The following is a 19,095-nucleotide window of genomic DNA, read 5'->3' on the forward strand; positions in this document are numbered from 1 at the left end:
GATTGCTGCTTAATCTTTGCTTTCTCTATTACTTATTGTATAATTTTTTTGTATATAGATTTTTGTGTGATATTCACACTCCAAACGAGAGATGCTGCTGACTGTTTTTTCACTGTGAAACTATGACAAACTGTTATTTTCTAGTCAAATGGCTGTATGGGTGGTGGGCTGGAAAAAGACAGATAACATCATGGCTTTATGAACTTCCAATAACTTTATTCCAACCGTAATAATAAGGCCTACTTTCCTGGTGTGACATCATGGGGGGAAGTTTTTTTTCTCCAAATTATCAGGAAGAGAATTGAAGACCTCCACAAGTCTGTTTCATCCCCCGGTGCAATTTCCCGATGCCTGAAGGGACCACACGTTCATCTCTCCAAACAATCATCTACAAGCATAAACACTCTGGTAATGTCCAACCTTCACACTGTTTAGGAAGGAGGCTGGTCCTGTGAACCTGTTTGGCCGTAAAATGTGTATATCAACCCCAGAACAAAGGCCAAAGACCTTCTAAAGGTAGATGGAAGAATAGAAGAAGCCATTACTCCAAATGCACACTTAAAAGATTTCACTTTGCGGATGCACACAGAAACAAAGAAGTCAAATTTTGCAGATATGTCCTGTGGTCTGAGGAAGCTAAAACATAAGTATTAGGCCATAATAATGACATTTGAGAAAAAAATGGGGGAAGCTTGCAAGCCTGAGAACACCAACACTAACTGCTGAAACTAGTGTTGTCACGTTATCAACATGTTGGTATTGGTACTGGTACCAGCACGTATTTCGATACTTTTCAATACTTTTTACAATAAAAAGATAAAACAAAAATTATCATTGAGTCAAAACTGCAGTGATCAGGCCATACTTAGACAATTTTGAATTAGAAGGATAAAAACAAAAACTATTTATTGTCTGTTGTTTGTCGTGTGAAGTCTAAACTGCATTATGTCCTGAAAGCAATTTCACCACAGTAACACGCGCTGACAATAAATCATGAATCATGAAAGTCATAATATTGCCAGAATAAATCGGTGATGATGATATGAGAGTAACATTGTGATTTTATTAGAAATAAAAGCTTCTATAATGAGAAGAAAGCTTCGACAGTCATCATGATCGTGATCATTATGACGGTTCAGTAAAAAAATAATTCCATTAACATCCCGCTTTGTAGACCAGGGCAGGATCAGCGGCAGCTTTGCACACGTGTGATTCATTTGAAACGTGGACACGCAGAGGAACGGGGCTCCTCCTCCCGGCGCCTTCAGCAGGCGGTCTGCACGCAGCAGCAGGACGAAGACCTGACTTCAGTGCTTGGGAGGTGGGAGGGGCTGACAGCAGCACTCACTGCTCGCTAAAAACAGTAAACTGCAGACCGATCGATGCTTTTACGTGTTGTCGCCAAAGTCTCCATCAAGACAGAAAAAAGTTTCTCCTAGTTGCTTTTCTGAAAGAAAGTCACTAGAGGGGTTTGAAAACTCTTGTTTCATGTGTATAGTTTTGTTTTTATCCTCCTAACAGTGTCTCTCTCCCTCTCTCTCCGACTTGCTCCTCGTCCTCTCAGCCATGCCACCACACTGTTGCAGGCGCCGTGGGCAGCGCTGCAGGTACCGGTACCATCCAAATGCAGTACAGTACCGTTTTAAATGCCGCAGGACCCCGGCACCAAATCAGTACCGGTTAAACCGAACAACCCTAGCCAGAACACAGAGTTCCCTTAAATCAAGACTGAGAACCCACCTGTTTAGAGTTGCTTTCGGCCCATAATAACTGGACCATTGACCAACATATTTGATGTGTATTGATGTTTTCCTTGATACAATTTTAATGTTTGTTACTGGTCTCACAGCCAATGACTGTTTTAATGTGTTTATGGTGTAAAAGCACTTTGAATCACCTTGCTGTTGAAATGTGCTATGCAAATAAACTTGCCTTGACTAACTGTGGAGTATTGCTGGTGAATGCATTATGCTGTCGGGCTGTTTGCTGGAGGAGGAACTGGTGCACTTTACAAAATAGATGAAACCATGAGGAGAGAGATTATGAGGAAACAGTGAAGCAACATATCAAGGCTTTCAACAGGAAGTAAAACCTTGGCAGTAATAAAAGTGTCTTGCAATCGACAACGACCAAAGCATGGCTCATAGAAAATTTTAAAAGCATGTAAGAGCAAGGCAATCTCCAAACCTGACTTCTTCTGTCAGGGAAAACTCTTTTAAGAAGCTCATGGAGCCTAAAACACTTGATCCAAGCCACAGAGTTAGAAATACAATTCTATCAAATACTCCCACATCTTTTTGCCATTTAGCAAATAGAAATAATTTGGATAATCCTTAAAGGCCTAAAACCGGAAAAGTTCACTGTCATTAAAAGTCCAAAAAGTTGTCTTTTTCATGTAAATGCCTGATTTTAGTTAGAAAATCCAAAAAATGTAAAGGTTACAGTTTACCTTTGATGTAGCATGTTGCGTATTTATGAGCATGTCAGAATGTTCTTTATTATAATAACTCTGAAAATTTAGAAGTAAAAAAAAAAGTGTCAAACAAGGAATTTGACAGGAACAAAGCTGAAAACCAGAACTACAGACAGTGATGGCTGATGTTGATTTTTGAAACTGCATGTGGTTTTATTAATACTGTATGATAGCCTAAATACAATATTAAATGTAATAAAAGTACAATGAAGGTTTTTTTAAGAGCTAACAGGGCAAAGATGCTTTGTATTAGGAACAAATAAATAAAAAAGCAAAAACCTTGACACAGTATAGCTGCCATGAATCCAAAAAGGCAGACATTTTCCCCATGCCCGGTCCTCCGGCACTGATTAGCAAACTCATTCGGACCTCCCACGTCCCTCTGGACTTTGTGACATTAGCTTTTTTTCCACATTCTTTTGCTGACTCAATCACTTGCTCTCATAAGTCCCATCGAGCCCAACGCTTTGTTAGAAGCTCCGCTGCCCTGATTCACATTTATTAAAGAGGGAAATGGGGGATGTGAAGGCAACAAAGGAAAGTCTCCCACAGTGAATGACTGGCTATTTGCATGTGGAAACAGTTTTTTTTCCTGGTTTAATGCTTAGACACCAGCAATAAGGGGCTGGTTACTTGTCACCATTTTACAACAAGTAAGATCTGTGTTTGCACCACTGCTGAGACGCAGAACATGCTGGCAGAGAAAATGCCGGGAGCCAGTCTGGTTCTGTGCAGGTTGGGTTAACCTTTACACGTTCAGCTGGAAGAACAAGTCAAACTGATCTGTATGGCAAAATCAACATGACAGTGTTATTTTTAAACATTAAATAGACATTTTCTTTCCTTTCAGCCGTCTCTGTTTTATTTAGAAATATTCACTTATTTAAATTGTAATGTTCGCCTCACGATAAGGATTGCTAATTGAAATGCTTTACGTGTTAAAAATGACAGGTCTCCAGTACCAGTTGGGCTGAATACCATCAGTAGTCGGATCAGGTCAGTGTAATGGCAGCTGTTTGACGGTGCGCATGTGATGGAGTGGCCCATTTGTCTGATGCTGTGTGCAACAAGGGGCCAGCTGGGGATTGGCTGGTGACACGGCTCTCCTGCCGGGAGATGGAGACTACAGAAAAAGGCTAAAGGTGGGAAAAGGTCAACACCTTAACTTCCTTTCTCTTTCACAAAGCAAAGAGGGGGATGTGTCGTCTCATAACCTAACACTCCGTACTTTTTACCAGATTACCTATTATTCCCATTAAAGGTCATCACAGCTCACTATAATGGCCCCTGGTTTCACCTTTCCGGTTTTCCGACAACCTAAATATGGATTGTTTCTTCAACTCTTACTGGTGTGCACCGGCTTTTTGCACATTCCTCGTGTTTGTCATGTCAACATGCCAGACCTTTGCAGGCTTAAAAGGGAGTTCTCCGTACCATTCAGCCCCATTTTAAATGAGAAATACAAATGGTCGCTACAAGTTTGTGACGGATGTTTCTACAATGGCCAGGCTTTAAATATGGATCCTGCAAACGGACAGGCAAATGAGTGCATGCATGAACCGATAGGCGAGTTGATGGATGAAAAAGTTTGGAAACACAAATCTATTTTCTGTTTGTCGTCTTATTCATATCTGGAAAATAAGCAGAAAACAGTGACAAGCGATGTGGGAACGGCCTAAGGGAAAATATAGAAATTAAACCTTTTTTTTTTTTTTACTAGCACTTCAACTTGAAATCTGCAGCTTGATCGGACCCCATAACAGTTGTAAAAAAAACCTTTAATACACGCACACAGGGCAATGCATCACTGCCAGGATTTTATTAAAATCAAATCTCCTATTTGCTACTCACCCCTGAGGTCCACACCTCCTACTGATGAAATGAAACGCAAACAAATACAACATGACTGTTTCAGTCACAAGGACAGTGGAAGAGACGGCGAGGCTTTACGCTGCCCAGTGATGCATCTTCACCTCAGATGACCCCGCCCCATTTTCAATTAAGGCCTTCTGAGGCCGAAAAAATATAAATAAAAGGAGAACAAAAACAAGTAGCCTTTAGGAAGCTCATCAATCACGGTTTAAAGACAAAAGCAAAAGAGGAGGGTGGAGCAGAGGAGACTTTGCCAAGTCTCGTCCTTCATCGTCCATTATGAGAGGATGAATCCTCTCATAATTGCACAGTCCACAAGAGACTGAAGAGTGACTGAAGCCAAGAAATAAACCAAAGCAGGTTTAAAATAGGGTCGAAAAGCTGCTCACCAGACACTGAAATTCAAAAATTATCTTCTCACATGAACACATTTTTCATTTGCCCGCACATACATACGCTGTTTTTTTTAAAAAAAAGAAAGAAAACAAGAATAAAAAATTGTTTTCATGATAGAGAGTGAGAGATTGTGTGAAAAAAAAGAAGCTAACACACTACAGTGAGCATCAGTCTTACCTGGATGAGTGATTCACTCAGTCTTTCCTCGTCTACCTCCAGCACAATGTCCCGGATCTCTTCATAAGGCAGGCGGAACGAGCCCAGGAAAATTGCTGTTGTGATGTAGAGAGAAGAGAGTCATTTACCTCACTTTTTTATTAGACTGCAGGGTTCACTCACGCTGACATTTTGGCACTCATCGCTCCTCAGACAAAACGATCACATTCGGGGGAAAAAAAAAAAAAAAAGCTGGTGCTACCCTGACAAAAACTGCAAAGCAAAACATCAAGATTCACCTGCGAGGTGACAGATTTTGTTTATTTTAAACCGCCAATCTGAAACAGGAACCTCGGAAAAATGAGCACGACAGTTGCAGCTTGAGCTGGGCGCTCAGGAAGGCGACATGTTTTTGTTTGGGTGGATACGAAGAGGCACGCTGAATTTGCCTCAGGGGGGAAGCCTGGTGGGTGTTTCACACTCCAGGTGGGGAGGCTACATTGGAAATTGGAGCTGATGGTGTATCCAGGTGGAAGTCACAGGTGGAGCTTTGGTAATGAGTTGGAAGACAGTCACTCAACAGCTGCCATACAACTGCAGCGGCGGGACCTGACGTCTGTATCTGACATGAAACTAGCAGAGAAGTGGGGATTTTGTTTTTGTTTTTTCTTCCTAATTGTCCATTTCTTTTAATATAAAATACCTCTTGTATTTATTAACCTTTCTTGGACGGCAAAACTTGCATTATGCTAATGCTGTGACTCCACAACACCATGTTCTACCTGGGAAGATGCCACGGCCGCGTTTGTGTGCCGTCACGTTGCACTTGTTTGATTATTTCCTGGCTTCCAAGCTAATTGATGCCAGAATGGGCAAAGTTTGTGAGGCACAATTAGGCATCCAACACATTTTTAATGCCAAGACTTTCCACAGTAAAAACGTTCGGCATTTTAAGTCCTTTTTAAGCTTTTATTTTTAAGTTTAGAGCCAGAAGATCACTATGAACGTATGGGGGAAACTTCAACTGGGGTCAGACTCTAAACACAGAAACTTAAAATTGCAAAAACCAGAGACTAATCAGGGGTGCAGGAGGATGAGCAGATCAATCATCCATCCATCTTTTTAGGTTTTGCATGTAAATCTTGACCTTGCTAGTTATTTATGCAATACATTCACAGCAAACCTCTGTTCTTATACTTTTTTAAAAAAGAGGATTCTGCCATAGCTTGCATATATGAAATATGGACCTGAGAAATGCGTAGGAACCCTGATTGTTAGACGATGCGCTATAAGGACTACATGTCTACATCTGGCGTTTTGCATGCATGCCACTGTGAGCACTCGCAAATGATGTCACCGCACACGTCTATGGCTTTGACATTGTTGATAGGTGCCAGTGCCAGGTCTGATTACCGAGCCAGCAGATGGATTTCGGGTTTGGCAGGAAGGGAAAAATAAGCGTTAACATTCCCACCTTCACAAAGGAAATGATGGGAATCCTGTTGTCGTACACAAACACACTGCTCTCCTGAGTCGCATTGACACACACTGCCGCATCATAAATCATTTTCAATGCCTACCCCTGAACCCGGCAGAGCTCTCTTCTCAATCCCGATGTGAAGGTTCAGTGACTGGGATGGGTGGTGGGACAGTATGAGTGATTGTCATGTCAGTGCCACTTTATGTACCACGCTAAAATGATTATGCATACTACTATCAGGTAAATTGTGTCCATCTGTCTCCAAAAACCTTTCCCTCAGCACTGTCAGCAAGCTGCGGTGGGTGGTCGACTCGTGACAAGGCACCAAACAGGACAAACTGCACCGACTGTATTTAGTGAAGCAGTTAATTGTGGGGTAGGTTACAGTGACGGAGATTTTAGCTTTAAATGCTGAAACCCATGTCATTGCTACATAAAAAAAATACACATTTGGCATCTTTTAGATTTCTTCAGTTTTTGCTTTTTTGCCATTGAAATGTTTAAGATTAACAAATACCTTTTAATAACAACTAATGATCAATCAAATTTAGTAACTCCCTTCAAGCTTTTGTGATAATTGAATATTTTATATCACAGTGGAGGAACAGAGGCCAACTCCTGTTTGCAGAATTATTTCCATTTAGAAAATATTGAAGGGTTTCTGAGCATTTGGGCAAAATATTTAAATAGGCCCCTCCGCTACCTTTGTTTTGTATTTTATTTGAGCCACTAAAAGATTGCCTTATTGTGCTGCTTTGGATCACTGTCCTGCTGTATAACCGCAGCGAGTTTTGCTTTAGCATTTTCTGGTTCGAGGAAGAAAGTCATCTGGGTCCTAACGAAGCAAAGCAGCTCATGATTAAACTACCAGCATCATGTATGTCTGCTGGCATGGTGTTCTTTTTCTGAAACAAGCAAAGACGACAGTAGATAATTCTGTTTGCCATTTTCTGTTGAAATGGAGGACCATACATACTCTTTGCTCAGCGAAAGGGAAAAGAAAGTAACCACGAAAATAAAAAGAAGTAATAACCGGGAAAAAAGGGTCTATATTTGCATAGCTATTATTACCAGTGGAGATAATTATGAGGAGGTTGATGCGGATGTTGCAGGCTTTCTGCTGGGCAGGTAAGTTCATTTAATATAACAGTGAAGTTTATTTTTGCCGTTATGTTAGAAATATGGCAGTGCAGTCCAGCAACTACTCCTCCCGGCAGAAAGGGGCCGTTTTGTCCGCCTCTCTCACCCTGACGCCTCAGTACGCGGAGAGATATCGGCCGGCCCGTTCACTGTCTGTAGCACAGCAGCAAGACCGGCCGGGTCTCTTTACTCGTCTTTATAGTTGCTTATTTTAAACCCCAAATAAGCGACTGAAACGAGGCCAAAAAAGCGACTCATGTAATTCCCAAGCGGCTTTAGAAGAAAAAAATAAACAAGTAGACTTGGCAACAGTGCCGAAAACCATTGTACACGATGACCGTAGCTATTAGCAGTAGCTAATACATGCCGGACATGTTTACCTTTTAACACTTATGATACTCTGAGGCTTCCGTAGTAGCTACTACGGTGAAGTTGTTTGTAATTCATTGAGTTTGAGAAATCGTATACACTGGGGCTTTAAAAGTTTGTTGCAAAAACAAATGACATTATGATTAATAAGGCTTATTTAGACTTGGTAAAAAGTAATTACACACTTTCTAGACTGTTGGATGGTTCTGGCCTCCACTTAGTTTTTAACAAAATGTTGTTTAATAAATAATAATATAGTGGAATGTGTGGTGTTTGCTTTTGTCCAGCTGAGGTTGGATTTAGTTAATTTTTCTAACCTGGTAAAGTCTAGATCCTCTACACTTTAAAAACTAAACTGGGACTTCTTTTGCTTTCTTTTTTAATATAACTCTATATTAGTATCCAGTATTAACTGAAAGCTTGCAGAAGTCTGCTTGGGCTCCATGAGAATTAAAACACCCACATGGAGCTCAAACCGTCAAGTCTGTTAAGAATTGCTTTGCATAATCTGACACACAAGGCTTGAAATAAAGCTATATGGACTTAGTTTGACTGCTATATTATTGCCAAAAACATCCTCAAGTTCCCACAAAGGGCTCAATAATTCACTATCCTAACATTGAGGGTGTTAATATAATAGTTTTTTTTTTTTTTATCCCACCAGCAGCTGAGTTTTCCTGCTCGTGGGAATATAAACAGCTGCGTTGCGGAAAAAAAGCACAGACTTTTCTGAGATAAAAGAACATCATTGTGAAGAATGCTTCATGAACCAAACAGAAATCTAAGGCGTACATGAGGGGAGCTACTTACACAGATTCTGCGCTGTCTTGGCATCCAGGATACGAAGTTCCTTTGCCTTCTTCTTGAATTGTGGCACTCGGTCATCTGTCTCATCGCTCACATCTTTTTTCACTGCAGCAGAAGCAAAAACAGAAAAAAAAAAACTTTAGAACTGCTGGTTAACTATATGCCATGTAGTGGGTTGTTGCGAAGTTAATGACTTGATGCAATCTGCTAAGCTTCCTCCATTAAATTTTTACTAATTGGCATCATATTCTAAAATGAATTTGACTGCATTGTTTCATAATTATGGTCAAATTGAACTGTATATAACTGATCTATCAAGATGACTGGATAATAGAAACATTTAGATGAATTAATTTGGTTATATGTAAATATAGTTAAATGTTAATTTGATCCGCTTCTCAACATTTGGCACCAAAAGGTTTACAGACTGCATGTATAAGAGTTTATTCAAGGAAAGTTTGGGGAAAGGAAAAAAAAGTGTGGCAGATAAAAGTGCACTGGCAACGGGGATAACCTCAGTTCTGAGAGGAATGTAAAGCGTCACAAGATTCACAAGGCATGGACTGCAGCTACAGTCAGATGGATTTAAGACATGAGCAACAACTGTTTTGCAAACTAAGCTCTCCTTATTTTTATTCTCTTTAGGACTGCCAAAAAAAGGGGTCATTTGCTGAGGAGTAGGATGACAAGAATGTTAAGTATTTCAACTCCCAAAGGTAAAATACAACTTCTACTCCCCAACAATCCAAGAAACCTTTAAGTGAACACAGTTCACAAAACTGGCCCAGCAATAAACAGACCACTTCTTTCGTAATGAAGACCTTTCTGACTTTCCACACTGAGGAAACGTAGCACGTCAGCAAAAAAAAAAAAAAAAAAAAAACATTCTGTGTATCTGCAAATGACATGAAGTTAGTCTAAAAGCCTACTGTACACGGCAGCAGGACAACATATTAAAGCAGAGATACAGAACTGAGGAAAGTTTAATTTCCCACAATAAAGGAGGAGCAACGCGAGAAAGAAGACTCCTTAGATCCTCCGTTCTCCCCTGACGGTTTCTGTGAGGCAGCACACTTTGTTGCTAATCATCACAACTGCTCTGTCTAAGCCCAAGGTGGGAGTCTCAGAGGAAATCTAGAACAAACAATCTGCTCCCTTAGTGCTGGCTTGCATATTTGAAGAAAGAATCAAAGAGGCAACATCTCCTGGGCACCTAGGAGAAGGAATGCTTAAGGCGCCTACCTAACACTGCGCGCTGTCAACACATCACATCAGGGATGCAGTTGTTTACAGTGTTAAGTATTGCTAAATTGCCAGTAGGTTTAAACTGATGAAACAGATAAAATTATAGTTGATTTTCTGTCAGAATACTAAGATGCTCCTTTAGGGGCCCACAGAACTTCAGGCCCCCACCGTTAATTCAGATATGACTGTAATAGAAGCTGCATGCATACGCATCTTTCCTTTTTCTTTTTTTTTTTTTTTTTTTTTGGGTCCCCCTCTCTGACAAAAGCTACATGGGGAGAGGAGGGACATGAGATTTCAAAATGTGTTTCAAGTAGATGTGGAATACAGGTTAATTATTAAATGAGGGAACGACGCAGCCCATGTACTGAATGATTTATCACTGGAAAAAGTGTCAAAATATTTCTTCTGTTACTGTCATTTAAAAAGCTCAGAAATAAAGCTTGAACCCCTTGACCAAAATTAATATACCAGACGGCAGTTGACGACCCATTGATTTAATAAATGTAAAACATGAAATATAGGTTCAACAAATAAAGCAAGTTGAGTTAAAGTGGCGCCCAAGGTTATGTCGAAAAAGATTCTGATTTAGGAAGGTATTTTGACTTATTGGAACAACACAACACTGTGGCTGAGCAAGCGCACTAATCCATTGTGGAGACACTCCCTGTCAGTGGCCTCGATGTTCCCTCCTACACAGCCAAACTGCTCAGGAACAGCTTAAGGGAAATGGCAAAGGACCAAGTGATTATCTGGCCTCTAAACATATCAGATTTCAATCCAAATCAACACCCACGGACCGCGCCAAAACAACTTCTACCAATGAAGGCTGCATCCTGCAACCTACAGGACCCAAAGGAGCTGCTGCCCAGGCCCGCTGCCAGATACCAACAGAGGTCTTCAAAAATAAATGGGTTTCCCCCTTTGCTGCTGTTATGTCATTTTGACGGCCTATTTCCACGTTGAAAAAGGAAGGTTTATATCCAAATGCACCTCAGTCTAATAGGATACCACTGAAAAGTTAATTTATTTCATTAGTTAAATTGCTCAAAGCGAAACTTGTACTATTCAACATAATTGCATCAACAATTGTATATCTTTAGTGTTTCTTTCTGTTAATAAAAATAGCTTAGCTCCGAGAATAGTTTCCCAGAAAGGTAAGCATTGCGTAAGACCCAGGTAAGACTGAGGTGTTATGTTAAGACGTACATAATCAGAGGAAGACTGCTGACTTGACAGTTGTCCAGCTGATAACCACAGACCCTCAACCAGGAGGGCAAACCACAAATCCTTGTTTCTAAATAAGTTAAAAATTCACAGAATGCTTTATTTAACCATGTGCATAGAAAGTTTGGTGGAAGGAAAAAGTACTGTAGAACGCAATGCACAATAAATAGTGCTATAAAAGGGTTAATAATCACCACTAAAAGTCCCTTTTTTGCAATATAACATTTTTTTGAGAAACTGAATTTCTGAATCCACTGAAATTAACGTTTGTAAAAACATCACTCCTAATGTCATCAATGTGTAATGGGTGTTTAACAAATTACCTTTTCAAAGATTTTCTAATTGACTGAGAAGGACCTGCACAGGATTGTTTCAAGCTAGTCATTTTACAGTAGGTGAAAATACGTATCAATATATGAAACAATATCTCAACAGCATGGTTCTACTAGATCCCCCAAAACCACCAAAAAAAAAAAAAAAACCCAAGTAAAATACAAACCCGTACGCATACCAGCAACAACAGCTTTCATTTTCTCACATTTCCTAAATAGCTAAGCACTAACAACCCCCTTGATTTCAAGAAACATCCTCCATTTCCTTTGTGATTACCATAAAAACAAAGACCAACTCAAGCTGAAGGGGAGGAAACAGTCAGCTCCTTTTTTTGCAACAAATTATTCTCAACAACCTCTATTATCTATTTACTGTACGGCCACTTTAATCTCTCATCATGATACCTTACATTCTCACCGGGGTGCTCTCAGTATCCCGGCGTTCGCCCTTGCCTCCAGGCCCCCATGCTGCACGTAGTTAAAGAGAGCGCCTTTTAAACCTCATAATGAACCATTCTTTCTGAAGCCAACCTATACGTCTCACAGCTCTCCTGCTGGGAGCAGAGCAGTAGCATCAGAAGGCGGCCTGCTACTAAAGTTTTCCGCCGGTTGACTCAATTATGCCACGAGTCGCATGTGTTTCCTCTGAGTGCTGCATGTGGACTGATGGGCCCTGGAGGGCTTGCACACATTTCAAGCTGCCACACTAGTCGGAGTCCCAGGTGTGTGGAGAGGATGAATATAGGTGGCATATACCCAGATGGCTGGCCACAACAAAAAAAAAAAGCTGCGAAAGTTTCATAAATGAAAACAAAACACAGAAGTTTGCAGATGGTTACTAGAAATCCTTTCCTCTGGTTGGCTTAAAACCTGAAAGTTTTTCTTTTTACTGGAAATAAAACTTTGCAAATGCTGGTCATGAGTTATATTACTGCCTCTTCAGCCCTAAAAAAGCTTAACCCGCATGACATCATAGGTCCCCGACAGCTGATTGAAGTCGTTGCCAACAGTAGGACGTGTTCCTCTGGTTGTCCAAAGGCTAAAATTTAATACTGTGAAAACAGTGCTGGCCCTCGTATTTGTCAGCAGAATCTCTCAAGCAGTCACACAATGGAGAGACTGGTGTGGCTGGAAAAAATCTGGGAACATGTTGCACAACAAAGCCCTTTAATAGGGACGTTTTATTTATCAGATAAAGACAATAGCAATGAAAATCCCAGAAGAAAAAGACAGAATAATCTGTTGTTGCTATGACATTGTCTGGAAAACTAAGAATAACCTTAAAGGTCTTCTTTACTGTTTTATTATATTCTTAAAAAACATCAAAGTTGTCAAAAGTCTTACGCTTTATTGGAAAACTTGAAAAGACCATATCTAAAACTTAGTGCTGCTGAGATTTTACTTTATTCACTTTTTTTTTTCTTACATCTGTTGCTATTTTATATCATTGGTTATTAACAATGCTATAAAAGCTTGAGCAATTTTAAATGCAACATTGTCAAGACACAATTTAAGTTTGCAGAATTGTATTACCTTTAAATAAGCTTCTTTCGTATATTGTCTTTTGCATGCCCTCCTTAATGTAGGATTTTTTGAAACAGACATCTGAAAGTAGTTTTGGTAAAAGGTCAACCTCGAAAGGAGGACTGAAGAACCGCAGCATTTGGACAAACTGTGTGGTCAGTTGTCCTTAAAACCAGTCTTTAAGTCAAAGCTTAATCAATATCCAAAAGAACATAAAATCTGTGAAGACCTTCAAGCTCCTTGTATGTCTTGAATTTTATTTCATCCCAATAAATGAGTCATCCTTCTAAATATGAAACATTTACAAGGATAACCATATTTGCCAACATGCATTTCATGTCCAGTTCATGTTTAACTAGACTTTATATTCCCAAATGTGAGTTAAAACACTTTTAGGAAGGGAAATACAAAAATGAATCAGTGACAGTCAGAACTTCATTGCTAGGGTGAAGCGCTTTAAGCATATTTTAGTATATTTCTCCGTAAAAACACCATCTAACGTACAGGCATGAACAAACGCCTGTGGTCAGCGTAATTGTTAGATATTATCCATTAAAGACATTTCATCGCAGCGCTGTGTGTCTCGAGCCCGTAACATCATCAGGGACCCCTCACACCCCCACCATAGACTGTTCTCCCTGCTGCCCTCTGGAAAGAGGTTCTGCAGCATCCGCTGCAGGTCCACTAGGTTCTGCAAAAGCTTTTTCCCTGCTGCCATCAGACTGTTGAACTGCTGAAGTATAAAAGTGTACCACACTAGATTCGCTGATTTGCACATTGTATCGTATTCTGCAAAATTGATGCTGCACCTTAACCGGAAACGTACTGCAAAACTGTGTACAATGCAACTGTCTACTTTTAAATCACTGCTGCACCCTACTGCATATTTGTCTACATTTGGTTTACATTGTTTACATTTCAACTGCCTACTGTTCACTGCTGCACTTTATCCGGAAGTAAATTGAAATTTATACTGTAAGTGACTGCGACTGATCACTGCACTTTATCATGTACTGTAATTCACTGCAAGGTATCCTGTAGAGTTACTGCAATATTTCTGAGCTGTGTGAAAACGAAATTTCGTTCTGTATGCACTCTGTGTATACAAAATGACAATAAAGAAAGTCTAAGTCTAAGTCTTAACTGGGGGGGTTGAAGATTGCTCCGTGCCAGAGGGAGTCACCAAATTGTTAAATTTGAACGAAAACACACATAAATGTTTGACTGAAAAAAAATAAAAACAACTTTGGCTCATTAAGGACGATTTGGCATCCGCCTCTGTGGGCCTTGGATTGAGGTATACCCATGGGATAGTCTATGATAACAAGAGTTCTCCAACACTTGGACGTCCAGTCTGTTTGCTGGCCCAGAATCACTATCCTGGTCGCCTTCCATGAGATATCTCCCTCAAGACGTCCATAAAACCCAGGGCATTAGAAAGCTAAACACTACCACATGTTCACTTCCGGACAGAGACTCGTCAGAAGAGCTCTGCCACCAGGCATAAAAAAAAAAAAAAAAAACGAACAGGCCTTGGAAAGAACACTGCAGATGACACGCCCTCAACTAACATATTTAAAGGCAAAAGAACACAGAGTGGAACAGACAATGTGGAGTCTTGTCCTCTTCGAAGCAATTTATTCCTTCAAATGTGCAATCTGCCTGGAAACATGGGCCCCGTTCCCCATCTCAGGGACTCATGCTGAGGATTTAGCAACTGGAAATCTGCCAGCCTGTCTGAAGGAGACGCATCCTGAAGAAAAGCCACTGCCCTCTGCCACGGAAATACCGGTTCTGCAGAGCTTGACTACATTAATACACATGTTTTTATGTATATATGCTAAAACGCGAACAGCTGAAAAAAGAGGCAATGCCAACTAAATGCTGAACGAAAAATAAATATGTAAAAGCAAGAGAGCACGTTGAACAAAAATCCAGTTTGTAATGTCTATGTTCACTTTCTTTAAAGGGAGTTTTTGTTCTTAACCTACAAGTCAATCTGATGAGTGGATACACAGCTTTTCCACTCCGCCCACTGTCTTGGATGCTAAAAGCAAGCTCCCACTCGGAAAAAAAAAAGGGCAATCCCTCCCCTACTGATTCAGACTTGAAATTAATTATTTTGCTGTCATCTTGGCAAACCAGGAACCCCAAAAAGGAATAACAAACATGTAGAAGCATATGACTTGAGCTATAACCACTTGCTGCTAGATTAAATACACATTTTCACAATAATAAACAGATGCCTCCCAATTAGGTAAAAAGGCCAATATATTTTTGAGCTATAAAGCATAACAGAAGAAAAAATAAACAATAATTGGCCTATCCATTGTTGAGATAGGTGCAGATGAATGGGTTTAAAACTATTTTTGACAAATAAAAAGAGTCTTTGTAGCCGCACCTCTTAGAAACAGGGAGTACTTCATACAGTGAACTATTGTTGAACATGGGATGTTGTTTTTGTTTTTTTCTTGATAAAAATAGTAAAGCTCAAAGTAGAATTTGTTCAATGGGTGTGTGACTGCTTACTGGCAACAAAGAAAAAAGATGAAGTAAGCACTTTTACTACAAGGATCACCAGATCAGGGTACCAGGATGAGTCAGGAGACATAAATTAAAGAGGGAGTAAACAGGCTGACCGCTTCCAGCTGTTGTTTGTGATCATAAAGTTTATCAACTAAGACAAAAAAACATTTATTAACCAAAGTTTTGACTTTCCGTGTGCCCTTAGTCAGTAAAAAGTGTCTGCTGCTGTCGTCGGATCGCGTTAAACTGATGAACCCTCTCACTTAAACCTCTTACTTTCAGCAGTGGATGATTGAGCCTAAGCTTGAGTCACATTTTAGGATGAGAATTTTAGAGTTTCTGTTTACTGTGTTTGGGACTTGGTCATTTGCCAGGTTAGAGAATTACAAGCAGAGAGGCCTTGTGACGCACTGCTTTTAACTTCTACTGTAGGGTGCTGGTTTGTTAGGTCTCCAAGCTACTCAACCAACAGCTTTCCTGCCTTCCTTCTCCCCAATACATTAATAATTTTATAAACCGTCACTTGATAAACTCAAATTTGAGCTACAAAATTTGCTACTAACACTTTTGTCTAGGATGGCCACTGCATTATGTGCTAACTGCTCAACTTTAGCATACAAGATGTAAAAATCATCACTTTTATATCAAATTTCACCTAGTGCCTGCTTTTTTCCCCCCTGTATATTCTTCTTGATATATTTCTTGACTTTGTTCATGAATATAAATGTAGCCATCCTAAATTTGTAAACATGATATGCTGTCTAGTGACTATCTTTAACCAACAAGTTGTTTATTCCCCAAAAGACTTTAAGAGTACTCCCCGTGTCAAGGTGAACCATTAAACAGTGAGGGCTGTCAACTATGCAATAATTATCTCGTCTAATGATAACAGAGTAAAGTAGTGCCTAATGATAATAATAATAATAACAGTAATCATGGTGATTGAAACTCAAATTGCTACAAAAAATCTCCAGTTAAAAGTTAAATGTATCTGTAATCAGATCGCTGTTTAAAAGCATCTGGTTCCGTTTATCTATGAATACAAGGTGCGTATACAGGAAGCAGGATGAGTCCCACTGAGTGACACTTTGACCTGTGGCCAGTAATGTCTTCAGTATGCAGGGAGCGGCTCGGCCCACGGTGGAAGGTGCACAGCTGGGCTTGGAGCAGAGCCCAGTGAGAAAAACGCCTCCTCTTCTAATTGAGACAGCACAGATCTCCCTTAGTGACCCTCCCATTTCTATTCCAAGAGGGAAAGGAGACGGATTCCAGAACACGCTGGATGTTTCCTTGTTAAAGGAATTCGAAACAATGACCGACTTCCCAGAGTTATTGAATAAGGAAACGGTGAAGTGGTCAAGCTCCAGCACTTTATTGAGAAACGGAGCAGAGATTACATGGATGAAAGTAATCGCACCCCACGGCTGCAGCCTGTCCATCTGCTCTGTCTCCGACTATCTTCATTCCACCGTCCCTTCTAATACCCAACAGCAGCAGTTAGACAAAACAGAGCCAGTCTATCCTAGACAATCAGCATTCTGCATAGTAACACGCAAGCATTGACCTTGCAATCAGCAAATAGTGGAACTCATACACAGCCGTCATGTCCCCAGGCCTCTGTGGCCGAGAGGCGGCCGGTCACAGCGACTGAAGGATAAGATTCCTACAACATTCCTGTAAAAACAATCAATTTTGTTTGGTAAGAGGGAGGAAGCGCAGCAGCAGCATAAGAGTTATGACCTAATGTGCTTGATTGATACTATTTTGAGGGCTTTCTAGGTCAGGATATAACTAATTAATTTTAAACTCGCCCAAAGTTTATAGATGTGTTTTTCAATGTTTGATTTATTAGAGTTCTTGACTCCTTCTGTTAAAAATATACTTTTGCAGTATGTTTAAAATAAAAAAATGCCTACAAACAAACAAATATTTGAATAAATCCCCAAATCAATAACCCAGAGCCAATGACCCGGGGCTCGCCGCACCCTTTTAACAACTGTGTTTAATCATCTGCACACGACTGTTGTTTTCTCTCGCTGTCTCTCAAAGGCAGAGGGAGTGTGGGAAGAATCTGCCTCTGCCTCTGCCTCTTACATTGGTCATGGAGACATGCTCCTGGGGGCAGCGAATGGATTGAGCCTGACAGCCAATCAGTTCTAGGAAACCGTTCTCTGGTTGTACCAAAGCAGGCTCGTTGTGACCCATTGTGCTTTGAGCGCTGGTGGGAAGGCGCTAGTTGCCGGTCCGATCGGCTGCACCTGGTGTCCGCTAACACCCCCGCTATGGAAGCCCCGGCCTTGACCATTCAGGAGGCAGCACTAAAGGTGGGCCGTGTCAATATGATGAGAATCTCAGCAGAGATTTGAACCGCCGAAATTACTCAGGTCCCTGTGGTCTTTATTACCTCTCCCATGCCAATGCTACGCAGGATCAAGCCCAGGGAGAGGGTTCAGAGTGTACTTGGCAAGGCTGAAGATATTTTAAAATGTGCATCTTTACTGGCAGTAAACTTTACACGAGACGCTGGGAAAGATATCTGTAGGCGATCTAGCATGAGAATATTGACATGGCTTTCACCCCTCACTTTTACAGAGACTCTCCCAGCTCAGTTCAATGCTCAGAGAACATTAAAGAATGAAAGAGGATCTACAAACAAGACCTGTGCCACATCACACCATCCGTGATAAGGTTGGAAGAAGTTTCACTCCAGAATTTCATTTTAACTATTTTGATGCAGTTATGTCACACCACCAGTGCAAATGACCCTAATGTTCCACTTCACTCCAGTTGGTGCCAGCACTATTTCACCTTTCTTTACAGACACCTTTAAAACTCAGAGGACAAACAACCACAACAGCGTCTCTTATTTGGCAGTGCACTAAGTGAAAAGGCCATCACGTCATTCATGGGCCATTTGGGATACAGCCAAACAAATGGCCACACTGATCAGTCGGTACTCTCTGAATGACAGGGAAAACAAGTCGTTTTACAGAAATTATTTCTTCCTTTTCACAACATGTGTCACCATCGATCATTAACGCTCTGCCATTGCCTACGTTTGACACTGTACAATACACAATTTGATCACAATATAAGCGAGGCTGCCACAGATTTGTTGGACATGTTGAAGGATTTTGACTCATGAGTTGCACAGCTTTCACATGCCATGTGTACGACAAATGTGCACCACTGCAACCCAAATAGCCCAGTTATGGCTACAAAATGTGTGTGTGTGTGTGTGTGGTTGGGGGGGCGTCTAGTTAACTCCGTCTAATTTTTAACTGACTGGATATGGAAGTAGAGATGTTTTACTTTACATTTAAGCTTAATAATGCATCTTCTAAACAAGTAAACCGCACTGTGGTCATTTCCAGATTTCTGAGGAAGACAGTTTGCTCTGCTTGTCGCTCATCTCCAGAAATTCTGTCTGCTGCGACCAAAACTCCACCTTCCTGAGTCCAATCCAGCTGTCTCCTTTATCCTTGTTAAACACATTTAGTTTCTAGATACACCCATATGAATGGATCATATGAAACAGGCCCCAAATG

General features: G+C 40.6%; 1 protein-coding gene across 1 annotated transcript in view; it reads right to left on the reverse strand.

Annotated features, from left to right (window-relative positions):
- Positions 1–224: 224 nt before the first annotated feature.
- Positions 225–19,095, reverse strand: part of LOC118561584 (protein diaphanous homolog 2-like) — a 28,359-nt gene continuing 9,488 nt past the window's right edge. The window contains exons 2-4 of the mRNA XM_036133732.1: positions 8,697–8,798; positions 4,919–5,013; positions 225–388 (exon numbers count right to left, since the gene is read on the reverse strand). Of these exons, the coding sequence (XP_035989625.1) occupies positions 290–388; positions 4,919–5,013; positions 8,697–8,798 (296 nt within the window). The 3' untranslated portion in view covers positions 225–289. The remainder of the gene's footprint in view (positions 389–4,918; positions 5,014–8,696; positions 8,799–19,095) is intronic.

This window comes from Fundulus heteroclitus, unplaced genomic scaffold (assembly GCF_011125445.2).
Source record: "Fundulus heteroclitus isolate FHET01 unplaced genomic scaffold, MU-UCD_Fhet_4.1 scaffold_674, whole genome shotgun sequence".
NCBI classification, from domain to species: domain Eukaryota; kingdom Metazoa; phylum Chordata; class Actinopteri; order Cyprinodontiformes; family Fundulidae; genus Fundulus; species Fundulus heteroclitus.